The following is a 17701-nucleotide window of genomic DNA, read 5'->3' on the forward strand; positions in this document are numbered from 1 at the left end:
AAGGGAATGGCTGATTGAGAGAGAAGTCAGAACAAACACAATACATATCAATTAAGTTTGCCATGTTTTTATGGGTGTAGTTTGTGGCACTCCAAGACAATTATAATAATAACATCAAAGATCACTGATCACCACAACAAATAATGAAAAAAAATAGAAATATTGCAAGGATTACCAAAATGTGACCAGAGATATGAAGTGTGCAAATGGCAGTTGGGAAAGTGGCACTGATTGGACTTGTTTGCTGCAGGTTGCCATGAATCTTCAATTTGTAAAACAAAAACAAAAACGAAACAAAACAACAATAACAACAAAACTCATACCATCTGCAAAGCACCATAAAGCCAAACGCAATAGGAGCTATACCTGTATAAACATATAGCATGTCATAACTTACATGTGTGGCAGGCATGAGAATGCATCTCTCTGATCTTTGACTGCATAACTGACCAATGGCTCCAGTAGGGCACCCTGCATTCGTTACCACATGGGTACCAAGGCTTTCTCACAGGCTGTTCTCTACTAGTGACTGAGGACATCCAGGACACTATTCCAGAGAGATAGGGCCTTTTCTGATGGGTGACCTTGGCCTGGGAACTTTCTAACACTGCTGATTTTCCTCAGAACTTCACTGTAGCCTAAGACAAATACTACCCAAGCTTCCTTCCTTTCCCTGTTCCTTCCATCATAGGCAGATCAACACAGAAGTTTGACAGCTCCTTCAGTCACCCCTGGGTTCCTTACCATGTTCTCTCACATGCATTTAGCCTACTAAATTTCTTGCAAGTATAAACCCTATCCTCATGTCTGCTTCTCAGAATATTTGCACTAATACAACATGCTATTTCCTTTAAGTAAGATTAAAAGCATTTGAGACTTAAACAATTTCCCCGACTTTAAGACAGAAACTTCGAAAATATTCCTACTTAATTAGATACAAGCCTCAGTTTAAAAATAATGCTATATGGGGAGGCCTGGGTGGCTTAGCAGTTGAGGGTCTGCCTTCGGCTCCTGGAGTTCTGGGATCAAGTCCCACATCAGACTCCCTGCATGGAGTCTGCTTCTCCCTCTGCCTATGTCTCTGCCTCTCTCTTTCTGCGTATCTCATGAAAAATAAGAAAGAAGAAAAGAAAAGAAAAGAAAAGAAAAGAAAAGAAAAGAAAAGAAAAGAAAAGAGAAAAGAAAAGCAAGCTGTATGAAAAAAAATGCTGTATAAAGTGACTGGGTGTCTCAGTCAGTTAAGCATCCAACTCTTGGTCTTAACTCAGGTTTTGAAATCGAGGTTATGAGTTCAAGCCCACACTGGGCTCTACACTGGGCATGGAGCCTACATTTTAAAAAAAGTGCTATGAGATGGCAGAGCATATTAAAAATCTTTGCCAGATTTTTCATTCTTCAACATGCCAAAAAACATTTTCTCCTTTTGATTAAATTTAATCTCAACTGACAAGGCTGCTTCTGCTTCTGGCTCTGTCAAGATGCCCTAATTTCCCCCTTGCTCTTGCATTAGCACATTGCTTGCTATTCAATACTTCCTGATGTTAGCTGAACTAGATTCACTACTCCAGGCAGAATAATGGCCTGGATTACTTGGGGAAGCTCTAAAGAAGGAATTTTTCACTAAGACTGTTTTTTGTTGTTGTTGTTGTTTTTGTTTTGTTTTTAAGTACTCTTGCTCCAAGAATACTTTTTAAACTATTTCTATATAACTAAATAAAGTTAAACCAAGGGTAGTGAATCAAACTTTTTGGAGTTGTCACTATTACTCACTGCACATCTTTGCAAGCATCTTAGAGAACACATACTTTAAAAAAAGCAAAGAGCTTTTTCTTAAGACATCCATTTTGACATCCATTGATTAAAGCTTTCATAAGATTAGCCTTCCTAAGTAAAAAAATTATTTGTAAAGTGTAATGGATGGATGCCCTATTATCCAACAAAATTAGAACTGATAGTTGTTTGGCTAATCAAAAATAATTAAGAGAATTTAATTATTTGTATATGTCATAATCATTTTATAATAACTTAAAAATAAATATGGAAAAGTACAGCATAGGAAATATAGTCACTAATACTGTAATGACTGTGTATGAGGACAGTGGTAACTACACTTATTGTGGTGAGCACTGCATAACATAAGTTGTTGAATCACGGTTATGCACTTGAAACTAATACAATATTGTATTAGTCAACTGTATGTCAATAAAACAATCATTTTACTGAGCATTAAAATTCCAGAAATTCCGGGATCCCTGGGTGGCGCAGCGGTTTGGCGCCTGCCTTTGGCCCAGGGCGCGATCCTAGAGACCCAGGATCGAATCCCACATCGGGCTCCCAGTGCATGGAGCCTGCTTCTCCCCCTGCCTATGTCTCTGCCTCTCTCTCTCTCTCTCTGTGACTATCATAAATAAATAAAAATTTTTAAAAAATTAAAAATAAAATAAAATAAAATTCCAGAAATTCCAAATTATACAGGTAGAAGTATGCTAAAAAAAAAAAAAAAAAAAAAAAAACCTTCTATACTCTTCATGGGGAGAAAACGAGAAAACCACCAGTAATCACTTGATAATGACCTTAACTTCTTGCAGGAAATTAGCAGTCTCAAAAAACTCTCTACCCGGGGATGCCTGGGTGGCTCAGTGGTGAGGATCTGCCTTCAGCTCAGGGCATGATCCTGGAGTTCCAGAATCAAGTCCCACATCAGGCTCCCCACAGGACACCTGCTTCTCCCTCTGCCTATGTCTCTGCCTCTTTCTCTGTGTCTCTCATGAATAAATAAAAAAAAATAAAAAATAAAAAAAAGAAAGAAAAGAAAAAGCCTCTCTACCCCTAACACTGAACAATCCTTTCTCTTTTGAAATTCTCCAAACTGTTTTCATGCTCACTTGCAACCAACCAATCATTAACAAATGTATCTGAAGACCAGTTAGAATGTCTGTCCCACTTCCAAAAACTGTATCTTAATAAAATATCTGCCAATTTAAAAAAAAAAATACATATGGATTCATTCACAAATCTTTCACCATAAGGCCAATCCTTTTTTTAATGTGAGTTCACTGATTAGAGCATCTTTTTTCTCACAAAAAACATATGTATATACATCTATAATTTCGAATTCAAATTTCTCTAAAATGAAGAATGAAATCTAAAACTTTTGTGAAGCACCCAATGTATAGAATCATTTTAGATTTTTGTAACTTCCCCCTCAAACTTTTACATTGTTCATCTATACTAAATTCAGTAACAATTTTTAAAATGTCTCTTCTTTATTAAATCTTCCCATTCACTTTATTTTGTACTGGAATAACTTTTTTTTTAACTTTTTAAAATACTTTTAAGATTTACTTATTTTAGAGAGAGAGAGAGAGAGAGCACCAGCGGGAAGAGGGGAAGGAAAGAAAATCTCAAACAGACTCCACACTGAGTGCAGAACCCAACGCGGCTCAATAGCACAACCCTGAGATCATGACCTGAGCCAAAATGAAGAGTAAAACATTTAACTGACTGAGCAACCCAGGTGCCCCATAAAAATTCTTTCATACTCATGTATCATTGATTTATTTAATATTTCATTAAGTTATGCTGTGAAAATTATAAGTTAAATGGCATTAAACAGGTTTGGGAACAACCCAAGTGACTCTTAGAAGACACAAACTCAATGACAAGAACGGAAAAATCTAAGTACAGAGAAGAGCCTCCTAAACCTTGACAGTTCTGCCTCCTGTGCTGTTAGTATGTTCTATAGAGAATATCTGAAGAGCAGTTTTAGTCTAGTTCAATCAGGGAGATTGTACTGCATCGGGCACCCAGTGCCTTTAGCTTTGGTACCCCACTGCAACCTCCCTTAAAAGCCTGTAGCACTCAGGAATTTTCTGTTTTCCTTCTATTGTTATCACATCAAACCTCACAAGTGGACAGGGCTGACCACTTATTACTAACAAAGTAATTAATATTAAGATGTTAGTGACTCACTTCATTGCATGGTAATTTGGAATTTTATAATTATTAAGGCTTCCTGGCAATCTGAGTAAGATAGCAAACTTTTTCTGTAAAGGGACAGATAATAAATATCAGATTTAAATATCAGGCTTTACAGGGTACTGTTGCATATGCTTGTTTTTTGTTGTTTTATATAAAAAGAAGGCAGTGACCAGATCTGAGCCATAGTTTGCCAGCCTCTACTATAAGGTATAAGACACAACAATGTGTCTCCCTTCCAGATACCCAATACATATTTATATCAACAAACATTCACTAGAAGCTTATAATGTGCCAGCTATTAGGTTATTTTGTGTGCATTACCTCATTCAATCCCCAGAGCCATCCCATGCTATAATTACTATTATTATTCTTTTCATAGATAAAGAAATTGAGACTTGAAGGCACTTCTTGACCATTCCATAAATGATGGAGTCAGAATCTAAACCCAGAAAAACTAGCTTATGAATTACTGAACTATACACTTCTAGAAAAGCTTCCAGTTGAACATATAACTGATTAATACTATGGCACAAACTAGAACACTGACCTTCTGACTGAGTTCCAATTTGCTAAATATTCAGAAAAAAATCTACATTTTAAAAGGGGAGTTGGATACTTTAACTCACTGAATGAAAAATCTAATGGTATAATATCAGGCACTGAAAAGAAAGGCATTTTGGAAAGGATATCAGATTGAGCATCAAAGCTAAAATCAGGAATCACTGCCATGCTATTTCAATAAATAAATGATTTATTTCAATAAATCAGCCCAAGAAAATCTTAATTATGGAACACAGAAGTACAACAGACAATCTTAAAAATGAAACAGATTCAGTCTCTCTGGAAACACTACAATAATAAATAATGCCATAAAATGGGAGATCCCCAATAGAGTGGGTCAGTTGTGAACTTAGGGGTAGGCTGAAGATGATAGGAGGAAATAAAGACAGAAATGTACAATATCCAGATAGTACTCATCTGGTGAATGAGAGCAATTCAGGCGGGAAAGTAATGTTACAGAGGTCTACAAAAGTAGGTAATGCGTAGTAGCATCCCAGGAAGCAGTACTCAGAAAAGGAGTAACATAAAAACAGGATCAATGAATTCTAGGGGGTCCTCCATTTATTATAACCCCCATCCTTTCAAATAAAAAGTGCTCTCTTCATTTCTCCTTTGAATAGAAGTATTATAGATAAATAAGGACAAAGATGTGAGAAGAGTGTAGAATATGCTTCAGAGGGGAAAAGGCCTGTGTAGATGGAAAAAAGTAAAGTAAATTTGACTTTTCCTGATGGCCCACTGCTATTCCATCCTTTCTTGGATTGGGGTGAAATGGAAGTGATTCAAGCCACATTTCTCTGCTTGTCCCCTATAAGTGCATACAGGTTGTTGTTACTTTCTACACAAAAACTTGTTATCAAAGGCTTGTTGCCTGCATGATGATAACAAACACCTAAATAGTACTTTAAAGTATTTTAATCCTAATAATCACCCTGTGAGATGAGTGCCTTGAGAATATCCTGTTTGATGAAGATCTGAAGCACAAAATGGTTAAATGACTTGCCCAAATTCACAGAGCTAAAAGATGGCAGGGCTAGAATTCAAAACCAGACAGAAAGGCTCCACACACAGTTCACACACTCTTAATTACTCTGTTATAAAATAACTTCTTTGGCTTAATTGTGCTACCACAAGCAAGTGACTGGCATCAAACTGCATATCAAGGGCTCCAGGCATTAAGCTAGGGATCAAGATAAAGACTGGACAGAGCAACTAGCAATGGGAGAGATAATCTTGGAAGAACCAGGTATGGGGATGTTTATGAAGAGAGAGCATGAGAAACAGGGACTCAAGAAGAAACTACCTCATTACCACATCAATTTAGACATATTACACTAGCAAACTATTTATAAAATAGACCCCTAATGTGAATATAATTCTGATCATAAATCCTGGTAATTATTAGTACTTGCACTGATCTTTCAATATATGAGTACATATAATTTTAAAATGAAAACAGCCATATTACAAACAGATTTTTAGCCACACCACTAAGATAAATGTGAACGTTGACCAGCTAGAACAAGAAGTAATTCAGAAAGGTCTGATGCTGGGCTTTAAATTACATGACATGAATATATGTCTTCTGAACTACTGACATAATATTCCTTAAATTGAATAATAAAATTATGTACTAAACAGAGAGTTGTTCAGTTTGGAGGAGGAAGGTAATGAGATTTAGATTTTGCCATTGTAACTCACAGAAGTGTACTGAGTAGTAGAAAACATTAAGCCAGATCTTCTTGTAACATGTGCTCAGGAAACTGCCCTTCTAGTTAATATACATTTATTTTTTATTGCTAGGTGAACAAAATAAACCAGAAGTGTGAGCAAGAGCTCTCCTGAAATGCAAACCTAATATTCTAGATCCAGTTCCTAAAACAGTCCACTGTCAGGCAGCGCACAGAGAGGCCAAATATAGACACTGTTTGAGGATATATTGCAAATGATCACAAGGTCTTGCTTTCCCCGTATGACAACAATAACCTTTGGGCTCTATAAGTAAACTTTGGTATGATCCCCCTGTGGTTTCAAGAAAAACCTGAACACAAAATAAAATTAAATTAATTTTTAAAATAAAACTGTGTTGCCCCCCCATAAAAAAGAATGAAAGAAGCAAACAAACAAACAAACACATATGCACACAATATTTGAAAATATATATCCATGATATGGAAAACATATTACTAAATCTGTATTATATCCTGTATTTTACTATATATATAATGCAGATTTCATAAAAATTGGAAAAATGTGCATATGTATGTACTTATAATTATAAAATACATGTTCCCCAGAGAAAAGCTCAAATTGTGAATGGTAGTCTGACTGAAACTGGGAATCCTAGAGTTTAGCAAGGTAATGCTGTCAATTAACTGGCAAAGCCAATATGAAGTTTGAGAGCACAAACATCAGTACTGTTGGCATAGTTGAATCCTATAATCTAAACCCATTGCTAATTTCACTAAGAATGTGCACCCTTGAGCCTAGAAGACTGGTTCTTGCCATTGCAAATAGCCTGGTTCTTCCTCTTCAGAAGCACCAGAATAACTTATCGACATTCTATTTAAACACAAAGAGAGGGAGGAAGAACACTGGGCTCCTCAGTGTTCTGGTACCATTTTTTGTCCATTGTGAGGCTCAGCTGTACGTCTTTCCCTTGAGTTCCCAAACAAAAATCTGTATTTCTTATTAAAAATTTTTCTTCTTTTAAGCAGATTTTAGTTACTTGCAAAAAAGAGCAGGCTTTAATTTGAAATCTAAAAGCCCAGAATGTTGAAGCAACCCAATTCTAAAGCATGATAATGGTTTTTTCAAAGTACATTGAAATACTAAGCCTTCTAATCAATGCTATTCATAAGAATATCTATTCTGAATCAAAGACTTTGAACCAAAATGCATCCAGAGAAAATATGTCATTCATATAGAAATAATAATTTTCAATACTATAATGCCTGTGAAATTAAAAATTGCATTTAATTACATTTTCTGTGACAGTGGCTTTCAAACCTATTTTAGGCAATAGAATATTTCCTTCTAATGAAATCTTAGGTTCATGCCCAATGCAAAGTAGAAATTCGCTCTGGCTAAAACATGCGAACATGTCTGGGGAAGGGATATGTGTGCCTATGTGAACCTGCGGGCAAAAAACTCTACCCGATGTACAACCTCTTCCCCTGTCAGGGGCTCCCTGAGGTACAACCATGACACCTCTGTGACTTTTATGAATCAGAGCTTGAAAACCACTGTGCTAGAAAGAGACAGCCACCCCTTTAAACTTTACTTTCACAACCAAGACACCAAATCAATCACATGCCTATTTACCTGTGAGCTTTAAAACTTTTTCCATCAACATAAATATCAATATCTGGGCAACAATGTTTCACGTAAAGTTTCAATAAATCTTCTCCTAATTCAGATGCAGGATCCAAGTCATAATTATCTTTAAAAGAGAAAAACAGAACTAAAAAATAGTTTCTTTCTTATAAATATCCCCCAAAATGTGTTTTAATATTAACTAAAGGTTTTCCATATAGTTATCATGATTAGCTACTAAGAGAGAGCAATAGTAACTAAAATATTTAACTGGTAATTTCAAAATAAAACAACCTTTAAAATCATATATATCTTGCTTTGAAATATAAATTTCAACTTAAATAATTAAATATACCTTTTAATATAGATTCACATTTAAATATAGGTAATATTATCACAAAATTACATACCCAAATTAAAGCCACTTCATGAATATCTGACATAAGAAGTTAGAAAATTTTCCAATTTTGATGCCCTTTCTTGTTACCTATTACCTTCCTATTCCTGTTCATGACTTTTTTGGTGAAAATAACATTTGAACCAATAGATATCCAAATAAAATCAATGGGAAACTACTTAAGAATTTTAATAAAGGGAGTGCCATGATCAGACCTGTAGTTAATAAACATTGTTCTACACGGTATAAATGGAGGGTGGCACAATGAAAGGCCTAGCAACTAGCAGGGGTACAAATGCTCAAGAAAAATTGCAAAGACCTGAAATAAAGAAATGGCAGGAGGATAAAAAAGAGAAGTGTGTAATAATATTTAAGAGAAGGGCACCTGGCTGGCTCAGCTGGAGGAGCATAAGTCTCGATCTCAGGGTCCTGAGTCTGAGCCCAATGTTGGTGTAGAGATTACTTAAATAAGTAAATAAATAAACTTAAAAAAAATATTTAGAAGACAAATCAACAAACATGGTTATGAATATAATGAAGGGTAAAAGAGTAACTGAGTAGAATGATAGTGATAAAATTTACATGATAGAGTACTTAAGAACAAATTATGTTCGAGGCAGATGATTAAGTCGGTTTGAGGCAGACTAAATTTTGAAATATTTAAGGTATATTTAGACAGATATGTCTAGTAAGTGGTTGGATATGAAGCTTAAAAAAATGGGAGAAAACCAATTATTTAGGGGGTAGAAAGACAATGTGCCAGTGAAGGAGGCAGACGAATGGCCAAGAAGGAGAATCAAGAGAGTACAGTGTCATAGTACACAGGAAGCTTCAAGGAGGGTGACACTCACAGTAGGAAAGCCTGCAAAGAAGTTAGTAAGATGTGGACAACGAGTATCTGCTAAACTGGTCAACATGGGAATTTTCCACGGAGGAATAGAGAAATAGTTAAGACGGGGGTTGAAAGTAAATGAACTCTTCACTTAAAACTGCAATGTGTTTGGCCACTTTAATGGGATGCCGTGGGGCTGTGACAGAACTCTAGACAAGAGGCAAGAAAAATGAGTACTAAATATCAGCTCAACCAACTGCTCTGGGTGGCCTTGAGAAAGTCCTTTATGCTCTTAGAGTTCTCATCTATAAATCAGCTTATAGCCACTTACTCCTTAGAGTTATCTGAGACTAAATGAGATAAACTGTATGAATGGATCTACCTTAAAGCCTAGAAGACACATCCATTCACTTATTCACCATAGTTAGATGTTGTTAACACACAAAAGAGGATTCTAAGTGGGCTTAAATCAATTTAGTTATTGTTGTTGTACTAAATATCAGTAATAAAATCCTTTAGTTAACAGATACTTTCATATACATTCTGCTACAGTCCCTGTTTTGAAAATACCAGTTTGATCTAACACAATTGATATATTAGGAAACAATCTGAATGTAATGTGAAATTTTCATTTGCTTATGTGCATTTCACTTCCTCGCAGCTCATTCACAAGAAATACTAGGTCAATGCAAAAAAACCGCACCCAGCTGAACGGAGCCATGTAAGAATACACAAAATACACAGAAACATCCTAAATATCTACCAGATACCTCAATTCACTGCATATGTTATGAGCCACATCCTCCATATCTGGTGTTATACATTTCCATCTGATTTCAGATAACCAACTGTTAGGAGACCATTTTCTATAAATATTTTTGTGTTTCCCTATGGTCTGACCTTTCTGAGCAAAGCATTGGAAAACTTGGACAAAGAATGATTAAAGAACAAACAGGTTTGGAAGCTAGAGATAACTGTGAGGTTCCAGAAAGATTGACAGGTTTTCTTCCCCTTAAAACCATTTCCCTATACTCCTGGGTGGTGAAGCTAATATGTTCCTCTCTGTTCATCAGGGAAGATTTATTTACCTTCCAAAGTAAAGACCCCTCCCTCCTACTCTCTCTTTCTCTGAAGAAGATGGGCAGATCTGCCAGTAGTCTATCAGAGTCTCCTAATTTTAGTGTTCCTCTTTTATAGTGCAATCCCACTTCACATGTAGGGTAACATCAGGCCCTCACCACCTAACCTTGTAGGGACTGGGGTTTGGGAACTTAGATGCTCTGTAACTGTAACAGTCGGTTTTTTGATCCAGAGATCTCGAGTTTCCTGTCAGAATATCTACTATATGTCTCTAACTATATCATCTATACTTCTATCATTTTTTATACTCATATTTATCTATACCTTCCTATGTCCTTAACATCCTCCTTCTGCCAATTCACAATAATTCATAAGCTGCAACCCTTCTGATAACCACTTCTACAAACAAACTGAAATTCTTTTACAAGGTCAAATACCATATTTATTGTAGTAATGTATTTCTTAACAATTCAACCTGTGTAAAACCATACCGTTTTTATTATATTTCTATCTTTTTACAACATGTCACAACAAAACTGTAATTTTTGTGCTGTGACAAAATATAATGATGATTTTATGTTGCATGTTGTTTTTAAGTAATACATATGTTATGTTATAACAACTGGATCTATAGTCTGCTTAAAGCTTTTACTGGTGTAGATTAGAATAATGATGATGACATGTGGAGGCTTAAGAGGACAATTGTGAATTATATGTGTATTGTTCATAATAACCCCATCTCCAATTGTTTGGGAAAACTAGGAGTTGACTATAGGATTACTTTCACTTACCCATATAAATTTACTTTCACTTACTTTTATTACATTTACTTTCATTTATTTTTATTTCATTTACCTATTAGAAAGAAACCAGTATAATTGATTTTTGAAGTATGTTTTTCTCCAATTGTATCAGAATATAATTACTATCATGGCATTGCAATTTTATAAAAATCCAGAAAAAAATGCCTCACCAGTAGAAATTAAATTGTTCTCTCCATCACTGATATCCTCTGGAACTTCATGCTTCAGAAGAGAACAATGAGGTGACTTTTTATCTAAGAACTCGACAGATGATCTTCCACCATTGTCAGTGCACTTTCCAAAACTGAAGTCGTGTGTCTTTTGTGGTACTCCCCTCTCCACTATCTTTTTTTTAAGAATTTCCTCTTCATAGTTTTTTATGCTTCTGTTTGATGAATATACAATCCTAAAAGAAAATGTAAAATATTAATAAAAATAATGTTGGTGATTCTTAAAACCTAGTCTCCCAAGTGCTGCTTTCATATAATACAACGATATAATTTTTTTAAAGATTGATTGATTGATTGATTGATTGATTTATGATAGACATAGAGTGAGAGAGAGAGAGGCAGGACACAGGAGGGAGAAGCAGGCTCCACGCCGGGAGCCCGACACAGGACTCGATCCCAGGACTCCAGGATCACGCCCCGGGCCAAAGGCAGGCGCCAAACCGCTGAGCCACACAGGGATCCCCCAACGACATAATTTTAAAACCATTTTTATCTGGACTAACTGGAAAAAGATCTCAAATAGCATAAAGTTTTAAAAGTAGAAAATGTTTTAATGTTAGAAAGTAATATATAATACAATCACACTAGATAACTTAGATAAAATGCACAATTCCTAGAAAGACACACACTACCAAACTTGACTTAAGAAGAAACAGAGTATCTGAACAGACCTATACCAACTACAGAGACTGAATTAGTAATTAAAAACTTTCCACAAAGAAAAATCCAGGACCAGGTGGCTTCACTGGTGAATCTACCAAATGTTTAAAGAAATAACACCAAACCTTCACAAACTTTTCCAAAAACTAGAAAGCGGCACACTTCCTAACTCATTCTGAGGCCATTATTATCCTGATACAAAAGCAGATAGACACCATAAGAAAACCGTAGATTAATATTCCTTAGCAAAGTAACAGCAAATTGAATCTAGCAACATTTCAAAAGAATTATACACCACAAGCAACTGGGGTTTATCTCAGGAATTCAATGGTCGCTAAACAAATGAAAATCAATGCTATATATCACATGCTATGGTCTGAATGTTTGTAGACCCTCAAAACTCATATGTTGAAACCTAATGCCCAATGTAACATTAGGCAGGAGGTAGGGCCTTTGAGAAGTTAATTAGGTGAAGCCCTTATAAATGGAATTAGTGCCCTTATAAAACAGGCTCCAAAAAGATCCCTTGCCTCCTTCCAAAATGTGAGAACACAGTGAGAAGTCAGCACCTACAACCCAAAATAGGGTCTTCATCAGAATCCTACCATGCTGGCACTCTGATCTTGGACTTCCACCCTCCAGAAATGTGAGAAATGAATTTTTGTTGTTTATAAGCCATCCAGTCTGTAGTATTTTTTTATAGCAGCCCAAAGACATCATAAAACTTTTTAAATTTAGTTCTCTTAGCAGGACTAAGACACTATATCAACAGGACAAAAACCACATGATCACATCAATAGATGCAGAAAAAACCTTTGACAAAATCTGATACCCTGTCATGATGAAACACTCAACAAACTAGAAATAGAAGGAATGTCCTCAACCTGATAAAGAATATCTATGAAAAACCCACAGCTAACATCATATTTAATGGCACAAAACTGAAAGCTTTCCTTGTAAGATTAGAAAGGATGTCTGCCTGTTCTCATTACTTCTATTCAACATTTAACTGGAGGCTGTAGCCAGGGGATTAGGCAAGAAAAAGAAATAAAAGGCATCTGGATTACAAAGGAATAAGTAAAGCTATCTTTATTTACAAATGACAAACTTGTATATAGAAGTCCTTGGAAATCCACCCCAAAACCTATTTGTTAAACAAGTTCTACAAGGTTGCGGGATACAAGATCAATATGCAAAAATCACTTGTATTTCTAAATACTAGAAATGAACAATCTGAAATAAAATTAGAAAATAATACCATTTACAATAGATAAAAAAATGCTTACGAATATATTTCACAAAAAAGCATAAGACTTGTTCATTCAAAATTACAAAACAAGGGCAGCCCGGGTGGCTCAGCAGTTCGGCGCCGCCTTCAGCCAGGGTGTGATCCTGGAGACCCAGGATAGAGTTCCACATCGAGCTCCCTGTATGGAGCCTGCCTCTCCCTCTGCCTGTGTCTCTCATGAATAAATAAATAAAATCTTTTTAAAAAATTACAAAACAATGCTGAAAGCAATTATGTAAAGGGAAACATTCTAGATGACTTTTGATTTTTAAATTTTATTTAAATTTAATCTGCCGACATACATCTTCCAGTGCTCATCTCATCATGCACCCTCCTTAATGCCCATCACACAGCAGATGATTTAATATTGTTAAAATGGCAATACTCTCTGAATTGCTCTATAGATTCAATGCAATATCTATCAAAATTAAACTACCTTTCTCCAGAAATTGAAAAGTCAGTCCTTAAATTCAAATAGAAATGCAAGGTACCCAGAATAGTCAAAACAATCTTAACAAAGAACAAAGATGGAGGATTCACACTTCCCAAATTCTGTTTCCTACAAAGCTACAGTCATCTGTACTGTGTGGTAGTGGCATGAGGATAAACATATAGATCAGTGGAATAGAACTGAGTGTCTAGAACTACATATATGGGCAACTAACTTTTGACAACAGATTTGTGATATTGTGATTTATAATATGAAATACATAGTTGGTCTTTGTCCACTGTTCCTAGCACATATCTCCTAATACTCTTGTAATTTCCTATGCAAGAGTCATAGAGACATCTTTTGCTATAATACTTAACTTTGTTCCCAGCTTCTGAAGTAGCTCCAGATGGATGGAAGTGGAATGGATGGCTTTTCTTACTCATAACAACAAGCCCTTGAACCACAGCAGAGTTTACATTAATGAGCTAGGTGACATTTGGAAAACCCTCAAGGATATGGGCCAGTTGGCGAAAGAGTCTGAATTAATCATCAATGGCCAATAATTCCATCCATCATGCCTAGGAAATAAAGCCTCCACAGAAACCCTAAAGGATGGGATTTGGTGAACCTCTGAGTTGGTGAACACGTGGAGGTGCTGGGAGGGTGGTGTGCCCAGAGAGGGCATGGGAGTTCCACTCCTCCTCCCACATACTTGCCCTTTGCATCTCTCCCATCTGATTGTTATTAAGTAACATCCTTTTATAGTAAATTGGCAATATAGTAAGTAAAATCTTTTCCTGAGTTCTGTGAGCTATTCTAGTAAATTACCTGAACCTAAGAAAGGAGTCATGGGTACCTCCAATTCAAGGCTGGTTGGTCAGGAGTACAGGGAACAACCTGGACTCACAATTGGCATCTGAAAAGGGTTGGGGACAATCTTATGGGACTGAACTGTTTACCTGTGGGATCAAGTATTATCTCCAGGGATCCCTGGGTGGTGCAGCGGTTTGGCGCCTGCCTTTGGCCCAGGGCGCGATCCTGGAGACCCGGGATCGAATCCCACATTGGGCTCCCAGTGCATGGAGCCTGCTTCTCCCTCTGCTTGTGTCTCTGCCTCTCTCTCTCTCTCTCTCTGTGACTATCATAAATAAATAAAAATTAAAAAAAAAAAAAGTATTATCTCCAGGTAGTGTCAGAATTGAGTTGTACTTGTAGACACCCAGCTGGTATCTAGAGAATCTCAGAATTGCTTGGTGTGGGGGAAAACTCCCACACATATGGTGACCAGAAGGGTAGGAAGTGATGTATACTATGAGTAGAGTATTAAAAGTAATGGAAATACACAGTAATGTGGTTTTCCTTTACAGATGTCCAACAATCCAATATGAAAAGAATAGTTTCTTAGAAAGACGATGCTGGGATCCCTGGGTGGCGCAGCGGTTTGGCGCCTGCCTTTGGCCCAGGGCGTGATCCTGGAGACCCGGGATCAAATCCCACATCGGGCTCCCGGTGCATGGAGCCTGCTTCTCCCTCTGCCTATGTCTCTGCCTCTCTCTCTCTCTCTGTGTGACTATCATAAATAAATAAAAATTAAAAAAAAAAAAAAGAAAGACGATGCTGAGACAACTGGATATCCAAATGGAAAAGGTGAAAGTTCTAAAAGTAAGAACTAAAAAAGTATACACAGGTATAAATCTTCAAGACTCTGGATTAGGCAACAGTTTTTTACACATAACACCAAAAGCACAAGTGACAAAAAAAAAAAAAAGAAAAGAAAAGAAAATGAAAATCACAGAAATTATTATAAACTTTTGTACTTTCAAGGACACTATGAAGAAAGTTAAAAGACAACTCACACAATCAGAGAAAATGTTTGTAAATCACGTATCTGATAAGAGACTACATATAAAGAATTTTAATATCCTTTTACAGGGCAGCCTGGGTGGCTCAGCAGTTTAGCACTGCCTTCAGCCCAGGGTGTGATCCTGGGGGCCTGGGATCGAGTCCCATGTCAGGCTCCCTGCATGGAGCCTGCTTCTCCCCCTACCTGTGTCTCTGCCTCTCTCTCTCTTTCTCTCATGAATAAATGGATAAAATATTAAAAAATAAAAATAAAATAAAATCCTTTTACATACAATAAATTCTTTAAGATTTTATTTATTTATTTGAGAGAAAGAATGCTGGTGAAAGAGAGGGAGCATAAGCAGAGTAGAGGGGTAGAGGGAGAAGCAGATTCCCCATTTTGCAGGGAGTCCAATATGGGGCTCGATCCCAGGACCCTGGATCATGACCTGAGCGGAAGGCAGATGCTTAACCGACTGAGCCCCTCAGGTGCCCCAGAATAAAACTCTTACATAGAGACTATGTATAGAATATAGAATATATAAATAATTTAAAAATATAAACAACACAACTCAATAATATAAAGACAAATGGCCCAATTTAAAATGGGCAAAGAATGTGAATAGAGTTTACTAAAGAAGATATATAGTAGCCAATATGCACATGAAAAGATACTCAACATCATTAGCCATTAGAGAAATACAAATCAAAATCACAATGAGATACCACTTCACACCCACTATGATGACTATAATCAAAATGACAGATAATAACAAGTGTTGTCAAGAATGTAGAGAAATTGGAATCCTCACACATACTAGTAGGAATGTAAAATGGTGTAGCCTCTTTGGAAAAGAGTTCTGGCATTTCCTCAAAAGTTTACCGTATGACCCAGCAATTTCACTTCTATAACACAAGAGAAATGAAAACATATGTTCATACAAAATTCTGTGCATGAATGTTCATAGTAGAATTATTCATAACAGCGAAAAAGTCAAAACAACCCAAATGTCTATCAACTGATGAATGGATAAACAAAATATGGTATATCCATATGCACAGAAGAGGTTTAACATAGCAGCCCTGACTATCTTTTAAAAGACTTAATTATAAGGTTGGTCCTTGGAGGACATTTGGGAACATGATTTCAGAAGTGTTCCTGGCATTCTATAAATGACAAGCATGGCTCATTCTGCCTGAACTATTTATATAAATAGTATGGTTTATGCTTAACACCTGCTTTCCTTCCAGGAGTCTGCAATATGGATGCACAATAGATACAGGGTGCCTACATGACAAACACCTAGTAAAAACTCTGGACAGAGCCTCTAATGAGCTCCCCTGGTTGGCAACATTTTAGAAGTGTTGTCATAACTCATTAACTAGGGGAATTAAGCATGTCCTGTGTGATTCCACTGGGAGAAGACTCTTAGAAGGTTGTGCCTAGTTTCCCATACTTCACTTCATATGCCTTTTCTTTTTATTTCTTTTGTAATAAATCATAGCCCAGAATAAGACTATATGCTGAGTCCTATAACTCACCAAATCATCAAACCTGAGGATGGTTGTGATGATCCTTTATCCATCATACGATGAAATATTCAGCCATGAAAACAAATGAAGAACTGACAAACACCACAACATCAATAAATCCTGAAAACATCACACTAAGTTTAAAAAGCCAGACATAAAAGGTCTTTTATTATATGATTCTATTTATATGAAATGCCCCAGATAGGCAAAACCATAAAGACAGAAAGTAGATTACTGACTGCCAGGAAATGGGAGAGGAGAGAGTGGGAAGTGACTGTTGGGGATATGAAACTTCTTTTTAGGATGGTGAAAGTATTCTGGAATTGGAGTGGTGGTAGTTGCAAAACACTGCATATATACTAAAGCCACTGAATTATACAGTTTAGAAGGGTGAATTTTAAGATGTGTGAATTTTATCTGTTTTTTAAAAGACTGAGAAAAGAAGGAGAGGAACTGGAGGCAGTGTAATAGATAACTCTTGAGCTTTATTACAAAAGGGTGCAGAGCATTAGAGTACTAGCTGGCAGAGTATTAGTTGAGAGGGAAGTGAGGTCAAGAAGGGCTTCTCTTATTTTTAAAATGGGGATAAAATATCATGTTTATATAACAATGAGAAGGTCCAAAAAAAAAAAAAAGAAACTTCTTTTGGGGAAAACGAAAATTGCTGGAGCAATGTTCCTCAATAGGAGAAAAGAAATAGGGTGACAACTGGCGCACAAGTGGAGGGAACGGTTTTAGAAGCACTG

The 17701-nt window shown here is 36.4% G+C and overlaps 1 protein-coding gene across 3 annotated transcripts in view; it reads right to left on the reverse strand.

The window, feature by feature from the left end:
- Positions 1-17701, reverse strand: part of BTBD8 (BTB domain containing 8) — a 96373-nt gene that overhangs the window by 59805 nt on the left and 18867 nt on the right. For 2 of the 3 annotated variants that reach the window (XM_038541385.1, XM_038541384.1), the window contains 2 exons: positions 11140-11375; positions 7867-7984 (listed from right to left, as the gene is read on the reverse strand). In XM_038541385.1, the coding sequence (XP_038397313.1) occupies positions 7867-7984; positions 11140-11375 (354 nt within the window). Of the gene's footprint in view, positions 1-7866; positions 7985-11139; positions 11376-17701 lie in introns of those variants that run through there. The other variant, XM_038541386.1, reaches the window with a different exon arrangement.

The sequence above is a fragment of the Canis lupus genome, chromosome 6 (genome assembly GCF_011100685.1).
Source record: "Canis lupus familiaris isolate Mischka breed German Shepherd chromosome 6, alternate assembly UU_Cfam_GSD_1.0, whole genome shotgun sequence".
Lineage (NCBI taxonomy): Eukaryota > Metazoa > Chordata > Mammalia > Carnivora > Canidae > Canis > Canis lupus.